The sequence below is a fragment of the Sycon ciliatum genome, chromosome 7 (genome assembly GCF_964019385.1).
Source record: "Sycon ciliatum chromosome 7, ocSycCili1.1, whole genome shotgun sequence".
Taxonomy (NCBI): Eukaryota; Metazoa; Porifera; class Calcarea; order Leucosolenida; family Sycettidae; genus Sycon; species Sycon ciliatum.
This window is the reverse complement of record NC_088649.1, coordinates 8405341-8432993: the sequence shown is the minus strand read 5'-3', so window position 1 is coordinate 8432993 and position 27653 is coordinate 8405341. Positions and strand designations below refer to the sequence as shown.

The following is a 27653-nucleotide window of genomic DNA, read 5'->3' as shown; positions in this document are numbered from 1 at the left end:
CTGGAGGTTTCCTCAGACGGGCTCTTGTGGAAATGCATGCTCCAAAACGCCATCCTTGTTATTATGGGGAAATATTTCCCCTGTACAGTAGGTATGGCGGTGGTACTGTCTGCAGTAAACAACGCTTCTGCCGTTATAGCCGGTGCGTTCACGCCTCATTTTACACTGCGTATCAGGTCTTTGAATACCATAGGGAAACACATCAGTTTGGACACTGCCCAGTTCGAACTTCATTCTGAAAACGTTGATACGGAGAGTAACAAATTGTACGTGGAGACGCAAGAAGGGGAAGTTCAACTCTCCATCCTAACAGGAACTCACACGGATATTGCAGATCTCATTACAGTCATTAACGAGGTACTGAAAAGTGCAAATCACCCAGATATTGTGTTTTCCTATTCCCGCTATACAAGCCGAGCGAGCATCAGCGTACCTGTCGGGAAAAAAATTATCCTGAAACCCGACTCCCCCAGTGTCGTTCTGGGCTTGGGATCGATTGCAGAATCCGTGACCATACAACCTGGTCTTTTCACATCACCGTATGCAGTTGATCTGACTAGAGGGAGAAGGTTTGTGTTGTTGTATACAGACCTGATCGCCCAGGCCGTGGAATATGAAGACAATCAGGACTCGAGGATTTTGAAGACGTTCCCCATTCAAACTCACAACGGTATCAACAATTACATATTTGGAGAGAGAGACAAACGCGCTCTACTTCCGCACTCAAGCGTTACGGAAATATCATTTTGGCTGAAGTACAACACTGGAGAGTTTATCACCACGGGGTACCCGGCGTTATTGGATCTGAGAATCGAGTAAATTTTTCCACGTACAAGTAAGAATGGCGCAGCACGTCGTGGCCACTCAGATCCCAGACCCCTTTAAGGGGCTGCTGTCGAAAACTAAAGTGGTGCAGAATAGCATCCTAGAGCGAACCGAAAAGAAGATATCACTCCTAGAGGGGAGAAACTTTGTAAGACTGTATTCTCGAAATGGTTCACCACCCTCTCTGAACAGCGAATTGGATATATCATCACCAAATTTCATTGCCTTGAGTGAAAGTTACTTTATCGTCAAACTCCGGTATGAAGTTAGTGATAGTCGGGCTAATGGAGCCAGATCATATCCACACTGGGTGTGTACCACCTCCCCTGCATTTTCATGGTTCAAGAATATCCGCGTGGAACTAAATGGCACGGAGGTGACGCAATCTAGCAAGGTGCAAGATATGCAGAGTGTGCAACACATTCTTAGCCTTATGGAGAGTGACGTGGCTAAACTCCAATATTCCGATTCTGATCTGTACGGACTTCAGAAACTCGACCCCCAGAAGTGTGTTAAAGATATACCTCTAGGGAATTATCGGTATGGTGTAAAACGCTCGCACGCCTATGCGTTTGCAACAAACACAGATGGCGAAGATGATTTCGATGGTACGACACTGAAAAGACGGCCCACTGTCCACCTGTCGAATGAGGAGAACTTCAGTAATACTGTTCTGGAAAACGTTGCCCGTGTGACATCAGGGCATTTCCAGTTCAAAATGAGACCATTCCTTCCCTTCTTCAATGTGGATGATGCGTGGTTGCCTCCAGGAACACAAATCAAAATACGGTTTGATTTACCGCAAACCCAGCTCTCTAGATATATGATTGTCTCGGATAGAGGCGGAGGAGGAAACAGTCTAACAGGTGTTGGGCCTGTCAACATTGATCTGCTGCAGCTGGACTTTGTTTACCCTACCTATAGAATGGATAAGGCATACGTAGATCAAGTGCGTCTGCCTAAAGAACTATATTTCCATACCTGGTGCCCTCGGCTTGTACAGAAGAGTTTGACAGACGATGCAGGTACTCTGGAGCTACTCCACAATTCAGATATTCCTAGGAGGATGATCCTGTTCTTTTCTGATCTGAAACTCGGAGAAGATGCTGTCTTGGGTGGCGGCGCTGCCAGTAATTTCAGCAATCGCCTGGCCATGGTACATGCGAATCTTTCCCAACTCAGAGTAACCATTAATGATGAATCTGTGTTCGACAGTCCGCTGAAGTTCAGATGGGAGTGTTCCGAAAACAGTGATGCCAAGCACTATTATGACTATAACAAGTCGAGCTATTTACGTGGATACAACTTGGTTCAAGAGTTCTTTGGAAAGACCTATGGGGCTGAAATACCTATCACAGCCTCGGATTACTGTAACCATTACTTTATGATACCAATCAACCTCAATCTAGACAGGATGCTGGACAATGAAAAGGTCAGGGGTAACATGTCACTCGATTATCAATTCGCCAATGTGGCCAACGCCCCGATCAATGTACCCAGTCACGCAAGCACATCGATCAAGGTCAATTTATTATGTCTCGACCAGTATATGTATACCATGAGCAAGGAAGAAGGCATCAAGTGGGAGACTGTGTAAATATTTCCACGTTATAGTAACAATGCAGGGAGGAGATTTGGAAACCACACCCCGAGCGTGGGGAGGTGATCTACAGACTTTGGAAAGACAATACGGGTCTGGTATCTGGGGCTTCATCAAAAACATCTTTGGAGGTGCACAGGCTGAGGAGCTTCGAAAAAGAATGCAAGACCCCGAACAAGGCCAAAAGCTCACCCAGAGGGGTGGGCTTGGGATGGGGGCGATGTTAGGCATGTCGCTTCTTCCCATGCTCTTGGGTCGAGGTCAAGACGGCGAGTCCATCAGACGTCAGATGGTAGCCGGCCGTGAACCCATGATGCAGCGAGGCGGACTGAGCATTCCACCGGGACTCGTGGCTAAAGCCCTACCCATATTGAAAACCGTTGGTGCACCCTTAGCTATGGGGGCGCTAGCGTCCGTCGGTGACAATCTGGTGGACAAGGTATTTGGCCGGGGTCGAAAGGGAAATAGTAGAAAAAGCAGTACTCGAGCAAGCAAGAGACGATCTCAGAAAAGACGATCGAAGCTACCACCCACTAACAAATTCTCCAGGGGGCAACGTGCAAGGAAGCGCAAAGGAGACGGTTTGAAGAGGGAGGTTGAAGGTCTGGGAAGGCAGCTGTTTGAACATGCAAAGTCGAGAGTACAGTCCGGCATCAAGTCAGGAGCTAAGAAGAGAGGTAGAATACGACGATCCTCAAACCCTCCAGAAACCATTACTGACCGTATCCGAACTCGCATAGAAAATACCCATAACCCTTCGTTTATACCTCAGAGCTTTAACATTTAATTTTTTCTCGTTATAGTAAGTATGGACTTTTCATCACTGCTGTCTCTGAAAGGAGGGTCTGCCTCTTTACTCCGCGTAGCAGGTCTGTCTCTACGATCTCAACCCAAGTACTCTGAGATTCTCCCCTCCCTCCAAACATGGGGACAAAATGTGCTATTTCTGGGTCAGAGCAGCATGGGGAAATCCCATTACCTCAAGGAAATACTTCGAGAGGTAAAGCCGGAACGACTTTACGTCATCTCCAATACTTCACCGGAGCAATACAGGCAGGAAGGCACGGAGTTGAAACATTACAGTGCAATGCCTGAGTGTATCGAAGAGACGGACATTCAGCCCAAGTCCTTTGTCATTATAGATGATATACGTGTCATGGGACTGAAGCATGGCAGTCAGAGGGAATGTCTTTACAAGTTTTTCACCATGTATAGCCATCATTATGAACTTAATGTGTTCTTTCTCTCTCAAAGCTTTGATAACATCAAAGATATGAAGATAAATACCAACTTCCTCTATCTTTTTCGCTTTACAGATAAATCCAACATCAAACGCTATCTTCATACTTTATTTGGCGGATCCTGTTTGAAAGCTAATCTTGTCTATAAACTCTATGAAAAACTATTAGAAGCTTGTTGGAGACCCTTTCTAGCGGTCGATGCATCACGCAATGAGTTTTATACTCACTGTGATTCTATAACATCGAAGGTTGTGTTTGAATAAAATATTTTCTGCCTATAGTAAGTATGGATGGTGTCAGTGTTCGCATTATACCCACCCACAGTGAGTGGGATGCGGTTACCGTCACTAAGATTGGAGACACCTGGGAGGTCACATTCCCTAGAGTAAAACTAATTGTCCAAATCGAATCCGAAGTTGATAGTTTTGAGTGGATTGCTGGCTGTGAAGCACGGGGGGTAGGAGTGGATGAGATTGATTAAGCCCGTTGTACAGAAATGGAGCGAATACGGGTGCACTTCCAACCTATCTGCATCGAGTGCAACGGCCGTACTCACCCAATACCACCAGAGAAGAGAGACGAGACCATGAAGATGATATTACAAAACCCCCAGGATATCCTGAGTAAAGGTGACACCGTGTGGGAGGTTCAAGGTACTCCTCCAGTACGAGGTGGAGATTATAAGAAATTTTCCGGGCAAGTGAGAGAAGCACTGGCCTATATCCCCGAAGAAGATCGCCCATTTCCTATCTCCCAAGTGAAATCAAACCCTCGAGTAAAGGCTATGTATGATAGAACATTTAAGAACAATCCGGATCTGATAAACCCATCCTCGGTTACTAATGCTGTTGCATCGAATCTCCTCGATTATGATCAGAGTTCTGGAATGGCAAGAGGGTCCATAGCAGAGGCTAGAATGAGGCGAAACATCTCTGCCGCTAGTATCCCACTGCAAACCGCCATGGAGCCAAAGTTTGATAGAATAGTGATAAATACATTTGGTAAACTCCTAGTAGACCATAAGATACCGGAAGCCTTTCTGCAAAGCAGCCACTTCAGTGCAAGGCCGCAACTACACCAAGTCTATCAGGAGGATGAGCAGGGGCTCAGAGGTAGAATGGAAAACACTAGAGATACCCTCGAATTTCAAATCCTCAAAGACTATGCTACTCTGGTCAACCAAATCAATCAGTTTCACCTGTCGCGTTATCCATTCCAGCAGATTGCAGCAGCAGCCAACCTTAATGCGCTTCCAAACCACTCGAGGAGTAATGTGAAATTGGCTGCAATAAGAACTCAGCTTCTAGCCATACCAGGATCCGCAGACAAATATTCCGGTATAGGAGATATGATCAACGCCTACACTCGAACCAAAGAAGCAAAACTTATCAACGCAGAACAATTTATGTTAGGTCTCAAAGAGTACATGGCTGATGATGCCACCTTTATCAAAAGTGTCTTCAAGAATCGGCAAGTGGCTAGCAATACAAGGAGTCCCTATTACCGAACACTTGCTATTCTGAAAGGAAAATCCCTGGTATACTAGGTATGGATGTGGAGCTGAGCAACGTGGACATCGAGTCTGCGCTGAAACACATTCGCGGGTTCCGAGGTGTGACTAGCTATGATCTCCTGCCTGCCTTAAACCATGGCGAGTTTTGTGTGTGTAACACGGACAACATACTCCCGATATTGGACAAACCCGAAGGGGGACACCATTGGCTGACGGTGTGTAGGGAAGGCGATAATGTTCTGATATTTGACAGCTTCGGGCGTGCATTGATGCAGATGGCCGAAGACTATAAAGAACCGGAACTAAAACAATGTTTTCTTAATGTTTATTCCGGCTGCAACCTGTACACCAATACGCAAGTCATTCAAGATAGAAGCACAGCGGTCTGCGGACGTTATGCCATCCTGGTAGCGAAAGTCTTCTCAAAGACTGGTATAGACGGAGTATTGGAATTCCTCTCCTGTACGTTCTCTCACGATACCCTTCACAACGATCAAGTCATGGTTGGTGGGGATTGGCAAGATGATCTTGCTGATGAGCTACATAAACCTAAGCGAGTACATTTCCCACGCAGAAAAGTGGACGTTTACGGCAAGGACGATGTATGGAGTGCTGATCTCGTAGAAATGCAGCCCTTTAGCGAATATAACGAAGGAATTAGATATATTCTCAATGTTATAGACATATACACGAAGTATGCTTGGAGTGTGCCACTTAAGAGCAAAACCGGGGATAGTGTTGTCTCAGCCTTTAAAACCGTCACAACCAATCGGAAACCTAAGCTACTATGGGTGGACCATGGCTCGGAATTTTATAACAAAACGTTCAAGGAGTGGTTGAAGAAAAACGACATTCACATGTACAGTACAGAGAATGAAGGAAAAGCCGTCGTCGTTGAACGTTTCAACAGAACGCTAAAATCTCGTATGTGGAAGCACTTCACCGCTCGCTCGACCAACGTCTACATCGATGTGCTGCAAAAACTTGTCGACAACTACAACAATAGTAAACACAGTACAATTGGGATGACCCCCATGGAAGCCTCCCTAGGGAAACCGATTGAGCAACTGTATGAGCCCATTGCGGATGAGCCTGTCTTTCAAGTCGGAGATAAAGTTCGCATTACAGTGGAAAAAAGAATGTTTGCGAAGGGATACACACCCAACTGGACCGAAGAGGTATTTGTGATTCGTAAGGTTCTCCCCACTTATCCGGTCACCTACAAAGTGAAAGACCTTGCCGATGAACCCATCACAGGAAGCTTCTACAAACAGCAGCTCATGAAGACTGCGCAAGCTACATTTCGAATCGATAAAGTGTTGAAAAGACGTAAGGGTAGTTTGCTGGTCAAGTGGAAGGGATACCCCGAAAAGTTCAACCAATGGGTATCGCAGAAAGAAATGAGGTATATTTCCAAGGATAGTAGTAGAGGGAAGCGATGATGCAGTGCACAATGCAGACTACTGCAAGAAATCTGCTTTCTGCTGTTATTGCTGATCGACTGGCAGAACAAGGTCATGTAGACCTACCACAATGTGTATCGTCGCCGGAGTCGAAACCATCTCGGCTTTCTAGAGTTTTGGTACGAGTGTGTCGCTTAGTCAGGTGCAGTGGATCGAGATTTCAGGTGCTGATGCAGCAACTGTGTTTCAACTCCAGAACGGGTCGTACGCAATTTCTTACATTTGCAAAAGAACTATTTAAAAACGGTATCAGCCATGTTAAAATTGTGGCCCTGTACTTATTCAGCAGCGAGTTAGCGAACATCTGTATGGAGAATTCAACGGAACTGGGATTGCACTATGTACATCATGTCATGACCTGGCACTTAGATTACATGACCACCAATGTTTCGCCCTGGTTGGCGGAAAAAGGAGGTTGGCAAAGTTTTGAAAACACCCTTACACACGACTTCAACTGGTCAAATCGCTCAGTATGGACTCATCCCCGTTCAGCCTTTTTGGCCATAATTTTTCTCATACTAATGGTTGAATGGATGTGAGAAAAAATTCCCGGTACAGTAAGATCAAGATGGACTCCTCAAGCAATGCCACCCCATCAGCCGAGCCATCAACTGCGAGCAACAGCGAAGCCTATGAGAAAGTGAAGGGGCGTTTGAATAAAGTTAAACTTACTCAACAACTACTCCTGCTTGCACCAGTGCTGTTCGGAGCCAGCAATGTGGTGGCAGAGAAATCCACTCAAACCTCACCAGCCGAAAGAACAAGCATCATAACTACATTCATACTGGCCATCATATGGACTTTAATCTCATTTTTATGTCATCATTGTGAGCATAAATTTACGCAAGTATATAAGCATTTTCTCAAGCTGGGGAAATATATGCCCGCAGATACTGAACTTGATCAATTTGATGATATATGGACTATGCTGCGCACACACTGCAAACCAAAGTATGTAGGGTAATATTTTATGATGCGATGAAGATTATTATACCGCACAATGCACTATATCCTGCAATATAATTGAGGCACAAGCCTGAAATATTTAACAAAAATGTAGAGTGTTGGAGCCAGCTCCACACGTCAAGAAAGGAGGAATATTAGACAGAAGAATGGCGGGGAGTTTTGCATGAAAATGATGAAACATGTTCAATGTGGGGTCCTGCCCATTAAATGTCCTTGTGACCATATGCAAGTGTGGCCATGCCATCATCCAGTATATACCGCTTGCAGTCGAATGGAGACAATGCCACCTTGGTGGTTACCTCCTCATACACTGTGTGGCAATGTGATCGGAGACCCGTCATAGGCCTGGCAGACACACGATGACTGAGCAGTGCATCTACATAGTCCTTGTGGGTGATGGTATTTGCCAGGACTGCCTTTCGCACACCCTTGGCTCGTTTGGCCGATTCCTGCCCGATGTAGGAGTACATCTTCGATCTTAGACCTACAAACTCCACCATGGATTTCCCACCAAGCTCATCTTTGAATTTGCCAACCACTTTCTTATTGGCAGAAGTGTACTGAGGATGGTCAGTGGGAAAGTTGCTGGTGTCATACAGAGACAGATCCATCTCTGCATAAACATCACCGGTGGTTATGTGCACAATAACAGAGTCGGTGTCGGTGTACAACAGCCGGATTCTGCTACCGTACTGCTCCTTCAGCACATCGTAGTAGAAGGAGTACATGTGTACCTTTGACAGGTCTAGTATCGACATACCCACATAGACCGGCTTGTTGAGCTTGATCTCAGTGTGCTGCTTTTCTATTCCGACAAGCCCGTTCGGGAAAATGTCGTGCCGCACATATGTAGGCTTGCTCACTGCCCTCAGTACCTGCTCCTCACTTTCTTCTCGCAAGAGATCGATGCGTATTCGATTACGAACGTTCTCCATCGTCTTGCCAAAGACTGAGTTGTTCATCAGCTGCAGCAAACAAACAGGCAAACATGACACATGAGAATCATATCATGCCATTCCTTCACATCAGCATATTTTTCAATTAGCATACTCCACGTCACACTTGCACCATACATGCAACAACAAAAAACAACAACAACAACATACGAGACTGCACACAACGGTTGCATTTACCTTGTAAAAGCTCTTCTCAAAGTCGGTTGTAGCCCTCGTGCGAAGTGCAGTGTTCAGATTGATGTAGGGAGCCATCCAGGCACTCTGCTGAAATCCCAACACCTTGTGAACAGCGGTCACCACCATGCCCAGACGCGAATACAGCTGCAGTGTACGGTAGTGTAACACATACTTGGACTTGGGTAGGAGACTGGGTGTCAACTTGACTCCATCTACGGCTGACACTTTGAGCTCCTCCACAAGTGCTTGTTGGTATGGTGATAGCTTATCTGAGAATGTTCTCATCACTTCCGGTGCGAGTGGATAATCATTGAAGTAGTGGTGCAGCGAAGAAGGTACCTCAAGATCACACTCCACAATGAACCCAGTGCTCGAATCTACAGGGTGTGCCAGTATCTCGGACAGGTTCTTGTCACACCAGGCAAACTCAGATGTCGGCATACTCTGGCACATAGCCCAGCCATACAGGTTGTTGGCATCAAGGTATAGCAGGTATGATGTGGGCTCGGCAGGATTGTACTGATCCATCGTTGGGTTGTTGGCCTTGCCGTACCGCTGCGACGCCATTGAGATGCCCCCACGTAGACCGGCTTCGACAAACAGATGCATGTCTACATCCGTGAGCAGCTGCAGTTCAATCTGGGTGAACCGTAGTAGAGCATCCCATGCATATCCTACATAACACCATACAACACACCAGAACACAAACACGAAAGTCAATACACCATGCAACAAGTATAAAAATACACCGACAAGAAAGCACAAGAATACTAACAGAGAACACCATCTAAAGGAGAGAATACATTGGACAACAACAAAGACTGATGAACATACCTGGGAGAGTAAGGTAATGGGCTGGATCCAGCCCATACGTCTTGTATGCCGTCTTGCGGAAATGCTCAAAGACATCTGCTAGAAGATAGACATCTGTTTGCAAATAGAGGTCATGATAGGCCTCCATTGTACTGCACTCAAATGTCTGCAAAAAAAAAAAAAAAAAACATCAACGCACACACACAAACGCACACATCCATACACACAAGCATCCACACATCCACAGATGGAGAGCAATGAGTACAAAAAAAAAAAAATGAGTAGAGCACATCACAACAGCATTCAAAAGTCATATTTATTAAGTAGAGCACAATAATGCAAAAAGCATGGCATCAGGGAAATTCTGAGGGGCAAGGCACAAGCTGCTTACCTGCCATACGTTCTGAGCATGGGCATAGTCGGCATCACTGATACCTTCTCCAGTCAAACTAGACTCAAATGCTGATTTAGGCGGCAGCTGTGTCTCATCAAACCGAGCAAAGGAGTCCATGTACTCGTAGGGGTAGACACCCTTACGCAGGAGAAGGTCATGATGGGCCAATGTACGAGTAAGCTTGAAGGCGTCTTCCGGAGTGTTGCTCACCAACGAGTCCAGAGAGGAGTTCAAGAAGGCCATGGAGTCGATAAAGCGGTACTGGCGCCACTTGAATGAAATATATTTCTCCATGTTGTTGGCGATGACACTGATCTCACCAACCTTCTTAATCCGCTTACGCTGGTTAGAGTCCTCGTACTCCACCTCTTCAACCTCGGTCATACCAATGTGGGCGATGAGGTGGTGAGCATCGTACCCTTTCAGGTTGTGAAACACAACCGGAATGATCTGGCGATCTGGGTAGATACTCAGCTGAATATTACACTGGTAGTGTGCAGCACCACGGTAGTTGCCTGTGCAGATATTCAGAAAGAGGGGAAAACACAAACATAGTAAACATCTACAGTGAAGGTGATACCACAGACAATACAATTCAATACACCGTGATAAAACACAGATGCAAACAGCTACAAAGACATGAAAATGCACTATACACATCATACGCATATCTACACACAACTGCAAAACAACAAAAATAAACAAAAAATTATAATACTTACCAGTGAGATGATCATGATCACGAACACGATCTTCTCCAAGTACTTCATCACATATCCAGCAGTTGACTGCGTTCTGAAACTCAAGCTCCAGTTCTGCCGTCATGCGAATTGGCCTGATATCAGCCAAATCCTCCTGGATACTGCCTTCCAACTCTTTGAGACTGTCGAAAAAGTTGTGAATGGCATTCTCACTGCAGTCGTCAAACTCGCCACGGACTTCACCGTTGGATCGGATGGCAGCATATCTACAAGAGCATAAAAGAAGAGGGAAAGTAAGAATAAGTGATTTTTTGAAAAAATGGAATCACACAAAATGCACATATTACAATACGAACACAATCAGGGGAGAACAAGACAAGAAGAAATAACAGGAAGCACTGTGCAGGCATGAGTGCAGCAAAAATTAGTCAAAAACAACACCAACAACAAAACATACCTGATGCTGCATGGTACATGACGGGCTGTGCGTACAGTGCTGCTGCCATGCTGTTCCTCCATCGGCTCAATGATGGCCTCCGTATCAGCGTAAATGATATATGGAGCCACCATCCTGTGCTTCAAATTTGTATATTTGAGGATGCTGTCCTTTGCTGTGGGCATGACTACTGGCACAGGCTTCATCACCTGACATCTCTCGCTGTGATGCTGCAGGGAGTCTGCTGTTTTGTGTGCGGAGAGGCATCGGAAGCAATAGTGTGTTGCCCGCTTGTTCTTATTCTCACATGCACGACTGAAGTTTTTTATCCATGTGAAGTGGTTGTCATGTAGAAGCAGGTTGATTGGAGTCTCCTGTCGCTCGCTGAGATACAGTGGGTACAGATTCCCCTCGTAGCCAAACACATTGATTGCAAGACCATTCTGTAACTCCACTTTGGGTACATCACTGAGCGTTGCAGGGAACATCACACCATCGAACCGCAGCTCATCAACATACTGGGTGTACCTGGATACACGCTGTGGGTTGTTGTCGATGGGATGCATCGCTGACAATAACGCCCACATCAAACACCTGTCATCGTTGTTCTTTACGTTAATGATGGCCTTCTTTTTTTCTAATTTGGGCGGGATATCAGCTGCACCACCTACAGAACACCACAAAAATACAACGAAGGTTTTTCTCAGAGTTACACCACATTACAACTACACCCTCTCGACAATCACGAAAGACTGTACATCTAGTACAAAACATCTACAACTTTCCACAAGAAATTCGACAGGCTTCGAACAAACACTGCCGGATGAACAGAAACTCACCTCGAAGAGGAGTGTACTTTGCTGTCGACACATCCAGCTGTCTCACTCGAGAAACGGTCCAGTTGGATCCGTTCTGCACCCACTTATCAATAAGACCAGTGATCCTCGCCACCATCGTCTTGACTGCACTATCAATATCCCCTTCGCTGAGGATCCGAGCCGGTCTACTTCTAAAAAACGGGACGGCAGACGTACTACCCGTGGCCGACTCTCGTGTCATCTCCACCCTCAAAACTAAAACCACCTTGAACGGGTGAGACTGAAGCTCCTCGAGCAGAACCTGTCGGAGCTCGTCATGATGGCTGCTGAAAAAGACGAGAGGATCAGTGCCTGAACCTGGTAAAGAAAACTTTTTCAAAAAACCACGCACGGCACTCGAGGTGGGCTGTCTGGGCTGCCTGGATCGTTTTGCACTTGGCTCCGCCATCGTCACGTAACCTCCAGCACTGCCTACAACATACTGAGGAAATAATCTCCCCGTACAGCGTATATGAGGTCGGCTATCACCCTACAATGACACGTGTACTAGTACACCTTGTGTATACGTCTTTTCCGCAGGGCCACTGAAGGTCGCACGCTCCGCGTGCTTATGCGCGCATGCGCAATATGTCACTGCACATCTACGATGTGCAAATCAGGGAGTAGTACGTATTTTACTACTCCCCGGTGTGAATGCACCGAACGTGCACAAGTGCACGGTCGCCACGGAAAAGAACATGATGACATTTATGGCATGGCAGGGCCAAAGGTCAAACCCTGGGGGGTCCCGAGGCCAGACCAAGCGCGCCCGATACAGTGTGCCTTATTTAACCCAAAGGTCAAAGGTCAAACCCTGGGGGAGTCCCGGGGCCAGACCAAGCACGACCGACACAGTGTGCCTTATTTGGCCCAAAGGTCAAAGGTCAAAAAGTGGGCCAGAACCCGCCCCGCACTTACTACTAGTAGCATTGAAGAAAAATAGTGCCCTCTCTTGAGTAGTGCCCTCTCCTGAACAGTGCCCTATCTGTGATGGACATTGACAAGCATAAGCATCAAGATGAGAACACTCTAACCGCGCGAGAACCACAGGCAGCTTTTCAACAAGGCAGGTAATACTTTGACACGGATCAGAAGAAATGCTCTCCTAATCCAGAGCGAGGTAATACAGCAGAACTATAATCATGGGATGTTGAGTATATTAAAGGCGAGGTAATACAGCAGAAATATACTTATTGTAACTGGGATGTTGAGTATGTCGCTCTGGCCTAGGTGAGCTGTCTTTCCGATCTCTGTCAAAGCATTACCTGCCCTGTTGAAAAGCTGGCTGAGGTTCTCGCGGTTAGCTAAAAGTAAAGAGAAAGCTTCGTAGATGTGCAAGGATACATTTATCGTAAAGAGAAGGACCATGGAACTACAAGTTACGCTATATGGTCCACTAACACCACCAGTTACTAAATAAATCAGCTCGTGAAGCTCAGACTTAGAAAACCGCAACTGGTCGTTCTTCACATGGAAAATAATCAGCTCACCGATACCATTGCCAGAAACTGGCCGACGGTACTGATGTTCTACAACGAACTGACGATCTTAGCACGTCATGTATGCGCACTGGTGGTGTTAGTGGACATTATAGCGTAACTTGATTCTTTTTTCCGTAGATTTGTTGGAGCTATGTGTTAGGCCATTGAATGTCTCAATATCATTGTCCGTTTTGTGCCTTGTTGTCCCACTACCTGACTGTATTTATTATTTTTCATTTATTTCACTCAACTCGTGGTCCATGACCAATTGGCACGCAAAGTGCGAGAGAGGGGTGATAGCCAACCACGGCAAAAAAGAAAAGAAAGGAATATAGAAAAAGAGAAGAAAGAAGGATAGACAAGAATCCAGCAAGGAGATTCTATCATGCTACATTATGCGATCGGAGTGCATTTTTAAAGCGGGAAAGACATTTTTGATGTCTTAACATGCTGGGGAAGTTGCAGCCAAAGGCTAGCTGTAGGACAAAAACAGAGGGAGTTGGTAAATGAGGCTGAATTAGCACGGGGAAGTGAGAGACTATTACGAGTGGACCGGGACAGAGAAAACCAATTGAATACGGAGAGATGAATGGGAATTTTACCTAGGCGAATTCTGTGGATCAAAATGCAAAGCTGCTGTTTGCGATTATCTTTCAGTGGCTCAGTATTGCTGATACAATAGAGCTCAAGACTAGGAAATAAACGCTGCTTGTTTAACAATATTTTAAGAAGAGATTTATGTTGGATTTCAAGTTTGTTCACAAGATGTTGACTTAGACTACACCAAGACTGACATGCATACTGGAAAGTAGGTAATAGATACGAGCGATAAAACATAGAACGGCAGGCATGTATTTGGCAGATGAGAACGATGAGGATATACAGTAGTATGCCGAGAACACTACTGTTTTTTTTGCAAATATAGTCTACATGAGGAGCCCATGTTAGACAGTCGTCAATAATTATACCAAGGTGCTTATGTTCATGGACAATTTCTATGGTCGATGAGCTGCCAGGACATGATAAAGAGGGTGTATAATACGTCGTTACCTTGCTGGACTGTTAGTCTTCACTCGTAACTTATTGGTCCTTTGTATTTGCTATAACTATTGTAGTTATTGCTATTGTTGTGGTAATCCGGGGACTTGGCTTGACGGCGCCGTTCACAAGGACTTCACTGCAGCAGTCCACTGCGTGTATACCAGCAGATGAGAACAGTGTGTTTGGCTTACTCTCCTAGCATGGCCAATCGGCAGGACCGCTGTGACATTTGGCGATGTAGCTGATGCCTGGCGCCGTAAGACAATAGCGGCCATCATGAAGTGCAGGGATATTAGTCTTACAAGATAAGATAAGTCTTGTAAGACTAGCATCTCTGCACTGCATGGTCGCAAAAGAAAACGATTAAAATCGCTTTCTTTCGAATAGCCTAACCCTGTTTTATTGCTCATTATGTAGCATATAGTTTTCCTCGCTGTTCAATTCTTTTGCATGATGTGCATCAAGAGATCCCCTTGACAGGCCCTCGCCTCTGGGAGATTCCTTTAAATAAAGATTATTAAAATAATTACTTTTCCGCGGGTATGATCGCCAGGACATAAGCACAAACGTATACGCTGCTGCCGTTGGTTCCAGATCTGAAGGAAATATTGACAGCCCCTGCTTGGATGACGACTACACTATAGCTCCCTGCTTCGAGTCCTCGCATATGTAGTGGGAATCAGTATTTTTTGCGGACTTGTCCCATTTCAATTCCCCGGAATTGATGGATGTCAATTATTTCCAGTCATGTTCGGATATGGATCATCCCGGGGTCAATTAGTTGTTGGCGGATGATGCTCGGACGATTGGCAGATTCTGCTTGAAAAGCAGTGAAATTGGCAGAATCCTACAAAGCTCATGTAGTGGTAGTACTAGTTATTATTAATTTTTACTTTGGTTTACCTAACAGGGTGCCATGGCCTTCTTACAGGGTGCCATCGTCGGCAATTCACAAAAATCTGCTCCACTTCTTTTGCCTGACATACACGAAGCATACCATAGAAAGCACCGAATTTTGCCGATTTCCTGCCGCCATTACCCGCCAATTCCTGCAATAACTGTTAGAGAGCTGATCTGTTATACATTTGGGATGTGTTCTACATTTGGGATGTGTTCTACATTTGGGATGTGTTCTACATTTGGGATGTGTTCTACATTTGAGATGTGTTCTACATTTGGGATGTGTTCTATTGAAGTTTTACTGTACAGTCGCCTAAGGTCCTCAGTCTGCGTACAGTGCTCTATGTCACGTGGACAGAGCCAGTAACATCTTTACCACCACTGCCACGATTCAGGTTGTGCGTGCTTCCCCTAGCTGCATCTCATGTTTAGCATTAAAGTTGTCTTTGTGAAAAACAAAACAAAACCAAAACCTAATAAACTAATCACACAGCAATGACACAACCAAGCCTTCTTCTGCCGTTACTCAGAGTTTTACGGATCTCGTTGTCTGATGATTGGTTCAGCCATGACACGCAGAGTCTCAACGTAATTTGCCCAGGTTTTCATCGTGTACTTTCGCAGAACCTAAGCCTACTTACTGCCTCTGTAATTCCCTATCCTTGAACTTAGTTACTTTTCTCGCCTCAAATGGGGCAAGGAAGAATTGCACGGGTCACACAATGCAGGATGCACTGTTAATAATTATTTTCACGATATCTAGAATTGTACGTGGGAGGAAGAGGTTACTCTTGGTGGGAGACATCACAAGGTTACACGTATGGTGCCAGTATTGGATGAATGGACTGTAGGGCGAAGTTGTCGGGCCGCCGCTGCCAACAGGGATTTACTTTTCTCTCCTTTCAGCGTCAATTGCTGGCTCAATGTCAGTCACTGGTATGATCGTATTGCGTATTTTCAGGTTAGGTTGTGATCCGGCATGACAGTGATCAAGGCTGTTTGGAGAGTGTTGTGAAGATGTATGGGTAGAGTGATCACGTGAGAGAAGAACACTGTTGTTATGCACTGAACAGAATACAGTGATCGGATAGAAATTTTCATTTGGACATGAGGTCAGCCCGGGAAGGTAGGAAACGATCATCAATGGACCGATCAAGACTGTGATAAGGATAATGGATCGGTGGAAGTAGGCAAACGACATTACCTCAGCTGTGCTAGCAAACCATAGTTGCGGAGATATTCGAAAACAGCTAATCCAAAACTGCTCAATGTCAAATGCGGCTTGCTTTACGTCAGACAAGTAAGTTCTGCTGGTAAAATGGGTATACATGTGCATTAAAGCCTGTGCGAAAGGTTTTGATTCTCGAAAATTGGAAATAGTATTATACTTTTCGATCGTGAGCGAAATTGAAGAACAAATCAGAGAAATAGCTGTTCGTGTCAAGTTCAATTCCACACTTCTGAGTTAGAAATAGCATTGATTCAATCACTGTCTGAGGATGAGAGTTACGATCCCTGGGTTGGTGGTACGTGTTTCAACAATCCTACACAGTTGTCAGCCATGTCGAATCCTACCGTCGTAGTCATGGAAATTCGGTGAAATGAAGCGGAGCCAGCGTCCTCCTTCAGTGCGTACAGAAAATTGCAGTGCTCGTGTTGACTTTAGGCATTTTCACGGCTGCATGGCCAGCGCCCTGGTGCCACTCGACCTCCGACCTGATTTCCATGTCCACGGCAGTATCTGCTCTCAGGCGCAGCCACACGCCCGGGGCAAGAGGCCCTGGAGGCGTACATACCTGTACGCGCCCAGATTGATGTCGTCCATGCCGGCGCTGTTCACGTGCGACATGTTCACCATGGAAACGGGCGGCTGATGTTCGTGCAGAAGCATGTGCACGTCGGTGAAATTGGTCGGCACACAGCACATGGACAGCTGTTTGGGAATGCCCTGCGCCTGCAGTGTGCTGGGCAAGTGATGCAGAATATCATCCTTGAGCAGGGCAAACTTAGTGTAGCCCGTGAACATGGCCGAAGCTGGCTGATTTGTGGACACCCTATGCGATGACAAGCATGAACCGCGGCAATTGCGGAACCTGATCTGCCGAGGCTCGATTACGGACGTCCAGCCCAGGTCGCTGACGTTAATGACGACGTAATCATCGAACTGGCAGAACGGCGTCGAGCGACTGTGGGGCGTGACCGAGATCTCGTCGGGCCGCGGGGACGGAGTGCGTGTGTTCGTCGTCGTCGTGCGATAGGATTCCATTTGCTGTTCGCGCTGCTCTTGCATGAGCCGCTGCTGCTCTCGCTGTTTACGATCCAGCCGCCGCTGCTCCTTGCTCTTCTTCCTCTTCTTCGGCTTTTGCCGTGTGGTGTTGGTGGTGCCCGTCTGTGTTGGTATGGTGGGCTCGTCTTCATGTCCCGTGGGATTAGTCTCACCAGCAGAGCGTCTTGATCGGTGCTCCTCCGCTGTAGCTACTGGCATGGCCGAGAAGGTCTTCAGCTCTTCGGACAGCGTGCGGAAGTCCTGCGCTTTTCGCGTGCCATACGTCAGGAAGGCGGTCCTGGCGATGTTGTGCCCGTTGTGGAAGTGATGCACGCGATAGAGCACAGTAGAGTCGGTTTGCGCAAGCCGCACAGCATGGTCTAGCCAGGTCAGCGTGAAGGCTCTGGCTGTGGGCAACACCCATGTGATATCCAGTACAAGCCAAGAGGACGTGTTGGCTCTATGTCTGCTGTCAAGGGTAGACTGACCTGCTGTTGATTTGCTCAGGTGATGAATCCGCTTGCCAGCGGATAGGTAGCCGCGTCGGTGTGCCCGCACCCACTCCAGCGGCAGCCATACTTCAGAAAAGCAGCTCCTTTCCTCGTCGCTTGCCGCACCACTGACGACGAGTTCCAGGCGAGAGTAGTCTGTGCCACAGAGAGAAGAACACAGTTGAACAGAAGTCCGTTACGATATGAGCTATAACACCCAGTAAATCTAACATTAAAGCGTTCTCCGGATGAAATAATAGTATACTACCTCGACATTCGTCTTGTTGAGAACTCTCGCTAGGCTGCTCTAGTGCTGCTGCATTACGCATTGCCCGCTACTTTTCGTAGTTTGAGCACTCTGGCGCTAAAGTGACGAGCTATCTTAAGTTAATGTCTGTGGTGCCTCCTTTGCAGCAGGGCTGGTAGCTCGGCCTATTTTAAGCTCGTAGCTGTACTGATGAGGCCTTTATGGCCAAAAACAGCTTGCTGTCAGTCTACAGCATTGGGTACTTTGAGATATAAAGTAACGACCCGCCTCACATACTCCCATACCATAGTGGCCGAGTGGTTAAAGGCGATTGACTTCAAACACTATAATTATACACCACTCATTTGACCTCGGATAAACAGTACATTGACCATAAAGTATAAAGTATGCAGCTTCCGTCCACAAAACATTCTATTGAAATGTGAATGAGTGCACACAGCTTTTCTGCATCCGCGGTGGTGGCGACCAAACGACATCATGCCCTTCTAAACCCGTTTTCGAACCTACACTGGGCACCTGAGATTCAAGGTTTCACACAGCTGGTGATAATCAGGACCTCAACCCCCTGACCAATATAATACAGGCTCACAAGGTGTATTATGTTTACCAAAGTCCTAAAAGAAAGAGAACACGCACTTCAGATTGCTGAACACCAACGTTTTGAAAACATCTCCCATGTAGCCTTTCTCCTCAGTATCCTCAGACAGTTCTCCTCAGTACGCGTATTGTAGTTCACCAGACTTATTCCAAGCACAGTGTTATTCATCTGGTGAGAATCATGATGTTGTATAGAGAACGCAGTGGTGGCCGAGTGGTTAAGGCGATTGACTAGAAATCAATTGGGCTCTGCCCGCACAGGTTCGAATCCTGTTCACTGCGAGGCTGTAACTTTTTTCATTTTTTTCATGTACTGTTTTCCTCTCGAATATGCTGCCATTACGTCTCACAACATTAGTGTCTACTGTATCACAATGACCATCTTCATGACCATCTTCAATGACCATCTTCAATGACCATCTTCATGACCATCTTCATGACCATCTTCAATGACCATCTTCATGGCCATCTTCAATGACCATCTTCATGACCATCTTCAATGACCATCTTCATGACCATCTTCTCCTGAAGATGGGCCTTGCCCGAAAATTCGAATTTAATAATGTCTTTTTCTTTTAGTGATTGGTGTAGCCCAGAGACCGTTTGGAGAGTGAAGATGTATGGATATAGTGGATGGCTACAGTGGAGTCTTCGCATTTTGAGAAATGTATCACAATGAGCACAGTAAATTACGATTGTGCTTTTGATATTCTCTTCAAGCTGCACTTCACAGCTACAATAAAGAATATCAAATTTGAGTCCTAAGCCATGGAAATGTTCGCCGGTGAAACATCATATGTTTGTCTTCACAAACACACAGGAGGCGAAGGTCTGTTTAGCTGTAACCTCAACTATCAAGCATGCCAGCGATCATTAGCCAGTGGTATTCATGACGATCGCTGGGATGCATGACACTTGACGTTACAGCTAAACAGACTCACTGATCAAAGAATTATGTAATCTTTCCTCTGCTGTCTTAAACCCTATTCTATTTTTATTTTTCTCTTTTAATCTTTTCCTTTTTCCTTATTATTTGTGTGCCTGTAGTCGATCTCATATAATAAGGCAACACTGGCAACACTGCTTGTTTGGTCTTCGACATTAAATAAACCAAACTAATCCAATCGAGACCTTTGCCTCAGTCGTGTATTGCTCCGCACATTTGTGCATTGAGCGCTCTCTGTGAGCTGCCTCGGCCGGCCCTATTTGTGAATCTGCACAAGTGGGCCAATGGTACACGATGAGCACAAAGATTCCAGTGGAGAACGTATGGACAATACTGTACTCGAACTTCTCAGCCTCGACTCGAGTTTCGTGTTACACTACACTACATGATACACTGAACATCTAATCAACGTCATAGTTCCAATTTGCTCTTTTTTAGTGGTGTTCACATCAGTTTGTCACGTGACTAACTTTGTGTAGAAAGTGATCAAGGCCTGTGAACAGTGGATCCAACATGGCCGACATCACGTGACCCATAGGTGCAGGAAATCAGTTGAGCTGTAACCGACAGGGTTACCCTGTGCGGGTATGTGGTACATGCACATGTAGATGCAAAACCACTCTTTGCTCTCGTGCATTAGGAACAGGTGCTGAGCAAGCCTAAGAAAAAGGTCACCACAGCTGGGGAGAACATGATTTTTGACAAGTGCTGCGTCTGCCACAAATGACAAATGCAAATTCACTTGAAGACTGCCTGCTGTGACGCCAGATTGATTTTGTACCACGTGACACAACTGCATTTGCAGAGAGCACAATCCACGCGGCATGGTGTGCATGGGAAATCAGATCTTACACAAAGAGACGTACACACACGAACAAACAAGCACTCACTCACACACAAACACACGCACCCACACCTAATCCCATTGCCCTTAGGACCCTGAAGATGCAATCTCATCCGCCAACATCACTTGGAACAGTTGGCAATGGAACACCGTGTATTGGATGGTTAAACAGGTGCAGCACTGTTGATCATGTAACAGTGTTGAAGAACTCTGGACGCTTCCATCCAGTCTCTCCCCTGTCCTATTGCCCTCACTGGAATCATGCTGCACACGTGTGGCAATTTTTCTCGAGACCTCTTCTGATTGAAGCTGATTCTCTCGTTGGTTTGCAGATTGAGACTAGAAACGCCTAGAAATACCCACAAGGAAGCATTGACAGGTGCCAAGGGTATCTATACGCGTGCTTGACTACTTCACAGTGTAAAAGCTGCTTTCCATCACGTATCGCATCTTGCCTTGGGTCGTAACAATACTAGTAGGTCAGGAGAAATCGTGGAGTTGAAGAACAACAGTGACAGTAGACTACAGTCCATTCATCGGAAACTGGCCCGCTGGCTTTTGAAAGTCGGATTTGGGCCGAATTGAGGATCAAAACCTACTTTAAATCTCAAAAATCTGGGTTTGGGATCTGCTTCTCCATACATTTTGCCATGGCATACCTGTCCTGATTTTGTAAAACCTGGCTGAATTTCTATTTCCCTGTTCTTGGACTTTTCTGGCCTCAAATGTGGCAAGGAGTAATTGCATAAGTCACACAATGCAGAATGTGCTGTTGTTTTCACGATATCTACAACTATGTGAGAGAGACACCAAAAAGTTAGGGTGCCAGTTTCCAATGAATGGACTGGAAATGCAACTGGTCTTCACGCATGGTACCAGCACGTATTAAAAACGACCTCACAGCTGCTGCATACTAGTAGTGTGGGCGCGTTGCTATGAAGCAGCAGGCGGCACAGAGTCGACTTCTTCGCATTATACCACTGAGTGGCTTGGGCGAGGGAAGAGAGGCATACCAGCAGCAAGCTTGAGTTTTCCAAATACGAACATATAATTGGCTTTTACACGCTCCTCCTGCAATCGGCAGTGATCAGTAATTGGCCAGGAGACAAGAGTGGGTGCTAGAACGCCACACCTAACATCTTCTCACGGTCGTATTTGGAAACACTATTCTGAAGATGGCTCAGCACCTGTGTGCGAGTATCTAGACATGGTGGCTCAATGCCGCAGGATAGACCTCACAAGCATCCAGTGTGGCCTTCAACACAAGCTTAAACACTTCCACGTGCGCTAGACCTCACAAGCAGTCAGTGTGGCCTTAAAGAAAAGCTTAAACACTTCCCCGTGCGCCTTCCGCTATCGGCATTAATCAGTGGCTGCTTGTGTAGCATCATTGTGACAGCTGGGAAACAATATTGGCATACTGACGGTAGTCACATTGTCAGCGATATGTCAGTGGGTTGAATGTGTAGCCCGTTGGCTTCTCGAGGGTATGTTAGTCTGAGCATTGCACTGATCTTTATCCAAGGCAGATTGCGCAATGGGAAAGCATTCCTATGATAGACACACCCAAACTGGACATGGATGCATCGACGCCGATTCCACGCGTAAGAATGCGACAGATATGTACAGCTAGGAAGCTAGGTTCCGAAGTCATTCGTCTTGTGAAATCTCACAGGCCAGGCAATGCAAGATTGCTGCATCCCGGGGCATCCCGGGGCTTCGGGGGAGGGGGAGGGTTTTTTTCAAATTTTGAACTGAGGCTCGAAATCGTGAATGTACCGGGCAGGTGACAGCTGGACTTGAATTCCACAGAGCTCGGAAAGTAGAATCCAACACCAGGTGGAGAAGCTAAGGTGTTACCATCCATTACTTGGAGCAGTTTTCAGATTACATCATCTGCGCATTGAACCATGAGGGTTGTGGCGATCCTACGGATGGGGAAAACTTGGCCCTCAGCCGAGTCTCAGGCGAACCGTGATTGTTTTCTTTCAGATCACCGACCTCTTGCATAGCTCTGGTGGAGCAGCGTCTACGATATGTGTAACCCCAGGAGGGAAGTGCGGTCACTACCAGTCCTGCAACTTGGAGGGAGATGAGAATGGAGGCTGCTGAAACAATTGACTGTGGTCACCAGAGCAACGCGCAAAGGGCCACCTCCTCCACATGAATGCACTTGCCGCGAGTTGACCCTCCTGTTCCTCAGTCCTCTTTTCTCGTTGTCCACAAAATCCAACTCAGCCAATAATTCAGATGATTTTGTATGAAACTTACTGCTCAACCCCAATAAGGGTCCCTTTACTTCGAATTTCTGGCGTTCAAATCAGTTTATATCACGCCGAAATATCCTGCCTTTACCAGTTACCCGACAAAGAGAAGCTGGTACATGGGCATTATTCATTTGATCCTCTTTCCCTGATTGAATAAGGGGGTAAGGAGAAGGATTCGATCCCGTACAGATTTAATCATCAACCACCAAACGGAAACTGGGCTCTCCGGTCTGGAGAGTACAGTTGCGGTGTGGTGTTTTTTATACAAAAGTCCACTATAATCCCGAATATGTGAGAGAAGTGGTGGCAAGGCCAGTCTGCTCTGGTGGTTGACGACAAGTTAATTTTCTCCTGGTATCAAACTAAATTACCTTTTCCAATTGTATTACGAATCTCAACACGTGAAAGTGCCACAAAAATGAGGAAATGCTTGCCACGTTTGTTCTAGAAACATTCGAATAGATGACAACCCCCCCCCTCCCCCCCCTCCCCCCCCTCCCCCCCCCCTGACACATGGCGACCGCAGATCTGAAAATATTAATTTTGGAAGTGCAAATGAAACAGTTATCATGAAGACAAAGGATGAACGATGAACTATCCCTGGCAGTGATCAGAGTCCTGTTCGTCCAAGAACCCGAAGTCACATGGTTATGGAGATGGAATGAATCACTGACACGTTCAAGTACATTGTGTCCATGTAAGGATAATTTCGCCACTGTTCGAAATAAGTGTACATGTACGCGTACTGAGTCAGGAATGACCACCGACTGCTGAGCCGCAATCATCATTAGTCAGCTGCTAGGCAGCAATACTAGTATTCATTGCGGAATGCCTGACTTCTGGCAATTCACCTACACCTACTGGTGCATTTCTTGGAAACGAGTACTTGAAATCTCGACCCTAAGTCTTCCAGCCTGGCAAGAGTGGTAATTGTTCCCTGATTGGAATCCATACCGTCTGACAAGTAGAACTGAGAGTCCATACACACTTTTAAGGTGTATTGGTGGGGAATACAGAATGTAGAACGAGCTGTGTACGCGCCATATCTATTGGACCTCTCTCTCTCTCTCTCTCTCTCTCTCTCTCTCTCTCTCTCTCTCTCTCTCTCTCTCTCTCTCTCTCTCTCTCTCTCTTCTCTCTCTCTCTCTCTCTCTCTCTCTCTCTCTCTCTCTCTCTCTCTCTATCTCCCTTGACGGTACTTGGTATTCATAAGCCATATCATCACATGCAATTTCTCATGTGAATTATAGCAACCTATGATATTATCCTACCTGCACTAGAACCGCGTGGATCCGCTCCATTCCTTGCACTCCAATAATTATTACAAAATATAGCATTTCTACATGTATCTCACCCGAAATTATCCTGACTATCCTGCTCGAATAAAGCCTTGTTGTGACCTCGCTTCGAGTGTGGCTGCATGTTTCTTGATGTACGACAACGTTCCTAACAAATTACACCGCATGGGCGTTGATTCACAGTGCAACGTAAACAATGGTCTATTAAATTTGTCGAAATTTTTCGATACACTGCTCCAGTTCGAAACTCTAAACACGTGATCACAATTTCTTTGCAACTCTGGGAACTGAGAACAACTGGTAACTCTCGACTCCAGCAGCACCCTTTTTCTAGCGGTCAATTTGGCACGTTTGTCGCAAGCCGGTGTTAGGAGAGGGGATGCTAGACTAACAGCAGGAGTTGGACACACACTGAAGCCAAACAATCCCAATAATAATAGAGCCCGCGCGAGAAATGAAAGCGAACTGTAGAAGCACAGCGCGCGGATTCATTAAACAGAGAGAATCGTGCAAGATTTCACCGTTCAACCGCTTCACATCGAATAAGAGTATAGACTCTGGGCGGTGGGATACTGTCAGTGCCCATTAGCATGAACAATAGTACACTGATAACACACTGGACGGTTTGATGGCTTGCATCTGCACGGCGTACTCGGCCACACCTAGTGCCAATACATTGAAAGGCATAAGGAATGCCTGGGCTAACATGTTGTGTACCCAGGACAATGTCACGGACCATAACCATAATCGATCTCAGGCTGCTCTCCGCAACCCTCATCTTCAGCGCGCTCTTCAGTTGCAAATCAATTCCCCGTCGATGTTATGTATTTAGTTTGGTCCCAGATGTGGTGTACACCAGCGGTATCTCCTCCAACTACTTTCACTCAATCTTGCTAATTTCGAATGCTTCCTAAGAGATGGAAAGGCCGTCGAGAGGCGATCCTCACGTCGACAATGTACAACATCTTGTACGGCTCTCTGAGTGTCAGCATACAAGGTGCGACAGTAAACAGCACTTCATTAGGGCTGCTCACTAGCAAAATGGCGACGACCCCGCACGCCACAGAGACCGAATATTTTAATGCGAAGTGAGTCCAAGTGTAATCCACTCTCACACCTTGGGGTCCTCACTAGCTTCACCCAGGCCTACACATCATGCAATCAAATTGCGTGAGAACATGAGCCGTTCCTGCGTCGACACTAACCGGGGTTCAACCATAACGCACCTTTAATCAACTTGTCTCGTGTTGTACTTTTTAGTATTTAGACAAATATAATCCAGTCAATTTTAAGGATGCTTATAAAAGAGAATGTACATGAATCTGCCATGAGCACAGTGCACATGTAAAGTAAAGGTAGCCGGATTCGCGGTCGCATCACCTGACGTGTTTAGGAACACATCAAGCAACATGCATAATTATAGAATGCTGTCTTTGGTGGTTGTCTCTTACCTTGTGCGTGCCGTTTGACCTTCAGATGGCTGGTCCGAATGCTACCCGAGCAGGTGTAGCGCTTTCTCCAGTGAGAGCATTGTGCTTCACTGCACTCTGCAGTGTCAGCGGATGGCATGGCGGATTGCCCTGTGGATGATGGGCCACCAGCGCGTCCCAGGCCCTCTGCCCATTGGCGAACATGACGGAGCAAGACCAGTTCGGGTGGCAGGCTTGGTCGGCGTGTTGCGGAGGTTGGGGCGGCCCAAACACACAGCACTACTGCCACACAGGAAAACCATAATCTTGACATTGTGTCTCTATTTGCTTTAGATTTGTCCTCCGCCTGTCACTCAGCTGTCACACAAGTGTGGGATGTGCCGTGCGAGGAGCAACTTTTATTCTAGGTCCTGCTGACCAAATTCCGGTGCTGCTTTTGATACTGCGCGACCACCGATAGTAGTCCTTGCCACAGAGAGTCAGAGTATTCGCATAATATGGATGACCGGCGGACGCCTTTTGGCAGTCTCAGTGCACAATATCGGTGCAAGCTTGCCTGTCAGCCTGTCTGCGGGCGACCAGCGTACTGCGGCCTGGATCGATGGGCGTTGCTCATGAGAGGGGTGCCCAGCGCTACCCAGCATAGGCAACTGCATAGATAGATCGGACGAGGACCCTGAGCACGGCGAAAGCAAAGAGGTGCGTACCTTTCAAGCAAGTAACTTTAGTTTCACGTAGCCACTCGCACTTCTGCAACATGACAAGGTCAGCAAGGAGGCCGCAGCTACAGGAATTCCTTGACAGCAGCAGCAGCAGCGTCGTGAAGCAAATTGTCGTTTCGTTTTGTCTACGCGAGAGTAAACCCATCGGGCCATTCGGGTCCGGTTTCGCCCATCACTTATCCCTCACCTACACTATGTAGTCCGTCAGAGTCACCTGATCATGTACCTACATCTATGCTATAGACCTTGCAAGCTAGCTACACGATCATGGGGAAATGGTTTACGTTGCTAGGCGACCAGAAGCCAGGCGCGAAAGGTCTGCATGTGTACAATGACTATGTGAGTACTGAGTGGGACTGCTCTGGCTGCTGTCTGTGATTTCGGACTACACATACACGCACGCACGCACACGCACATATGTACACACATACATACACACACACACACACACACACACACACACACACACACACACACACACACACACACACACACACACACACACACACCACAATGACAGTACGGTCATTGTGTGACAGGCGGATAATCCTCACTAGCTGTTCATCCGATCCTGTCGCTCACTTAGAAGTTAGTTGGAGCTGGGCATTTGTCGTTAGACAGTCACAACGACGTTATTCCCATGACGAGTTCACCAGGCGGGTAGCACAATACAGTGTTACCGTAATTGTGCCGGAACGGTCGTGGCCAAAGAATGGGATCTGTTCCGTTGTTTATCAGTCTGTGTGAGCGAGATAAGGGTTCCACTTCAACTCTAGACGGTCTACGGCCCTGACAATTCAATCCATGCTTGACCACGCTCAATGTCAGCATAAGTGCTGGCGTACGAAACACCTATCAGTGCTTTGTACTAAATTGTAGCCAGGGCATTCCACGTGCACGAATCCAGTGAGAACATCATGCATGGCTGGCTGAAAGTGCTACAGTGTGCGGTCCACTGTACAGTCTGAAAGTGCAATGTCCGGCGAGAATCACATCGTGAGAAGAGTACTCGTGTGTATTGTCTTCGCTCCTGGCATGAGAAAGAGCAAGGCGGTTGTTTAGAGGCAATGTCTCTCCTCACAAGGTGCATGTTCCAGTAGTAGTACCCAGGAAGTAGAAAGGTATCTGCATGCGCTTTAAAAAAAGTACACAATCATATT

The 27653-nt window shown here is 46.5% G+C and overlaps 2 protein-coding genes and 1 non-coding gene across 3 annotated transcripts; 1 reads left to right on the top strand and 2 right to left on the bottom strand.

The window, feature by feature from the left end:
* Positions 1-7416: 7416 nt before the first annotated feature.
* On the bottom strand, positions 7417-12316 carry LOC135820895 (uncharacterized). The gene is made up of 7 exons (XM_065333943.1): positions 11925-12316; positions 11107-11752; positions 10671-10915; positions 9946-10463; positions 9576-9720; positions 8742-9415; positions 7417-8573 (listed from the first exon to the last, which is right to left on the bottom strand). The coding sequence occupies exons 1-7, from the start codon at positions 12142-12144 to the stop codon at positions 7812-7814; spliced, it is 3210 nt and encodes a 1069-aa protein (XP_065190015.1). The 5' UTR covers positions 12145-12316; the 3' UTR covers positions 7417-7811.
* A 3985-nt stretch (positions 12317-16301) lies between these two features.
* LOC135820894 (uncharacterized) lies at positions 16302-26649 on the bottom strand. Its single transcript, XM_065333942.1, has 2 exons — positions 25793-26649; positions 16302-18277 (listed from the first exon to the last, which is right to left on the bottom strand). The coding sequence occupies exons 1-2, from the start codon at positions 26082-26084 to the stop codon at positions 17112-17114; spliced, it is 1458 nt and encodes a 485-aa protein (XP_065190014.1). The 5' UTR covers positions 26085-26649; the 3' UTR covers positions 16302-17111.
* On the top strand, positions 19187-19268 carry Trnas-aga (transfer RNA serine (anticodon AGA)). Its single transcript has one exon. It is a non-coding gene; the product is annotated as a tRNA-Ser (tRNA).
* Positions 26650-27653: the final 1004 nt, after the last annotated feature.

Excerpts from the sequence above, each read along its gene's own strand:
- LOC135820895 (XM_065333943.1), bottom strand. The coding sequence starts at position 12,144 with ATGACACGAGAGTCGGCCACGGGTAGTACGTCTGCCGTCCCGTTTTTT. Across the intron at positions 11,753-11,924 it reads AAAGTACACTCCTCTTCGAG|GTGGTGCAGCTGATATCCCG; the intron begins GTGAGTTTCTGT and ends GGTGTTCTGTAG. Across the intron at positions 8,574-8,741 it reads TTGAGAAGAGCTTTTACAAG|CTGATGAACAACTCAGTCTT; the intron begins GTAAATGCAACC and ends TGTTTGCTGCAG.
- LOC135820894 (XM_065333942.1), bottom strand. The coding sequence starts at position 26,084 with ATGTCAAGATTATGGTTTTCCTGTGTGGCAGTAGTGCTGTGTGTTTGG. Across the intron at positions 18,278-25,792 it reads GGTCAAACGGCACGCACAAG|ACTACTCTCGCCTGGAACTC; the intron begins GTAAGAGACAAC and ends TCTGTGGCACAG.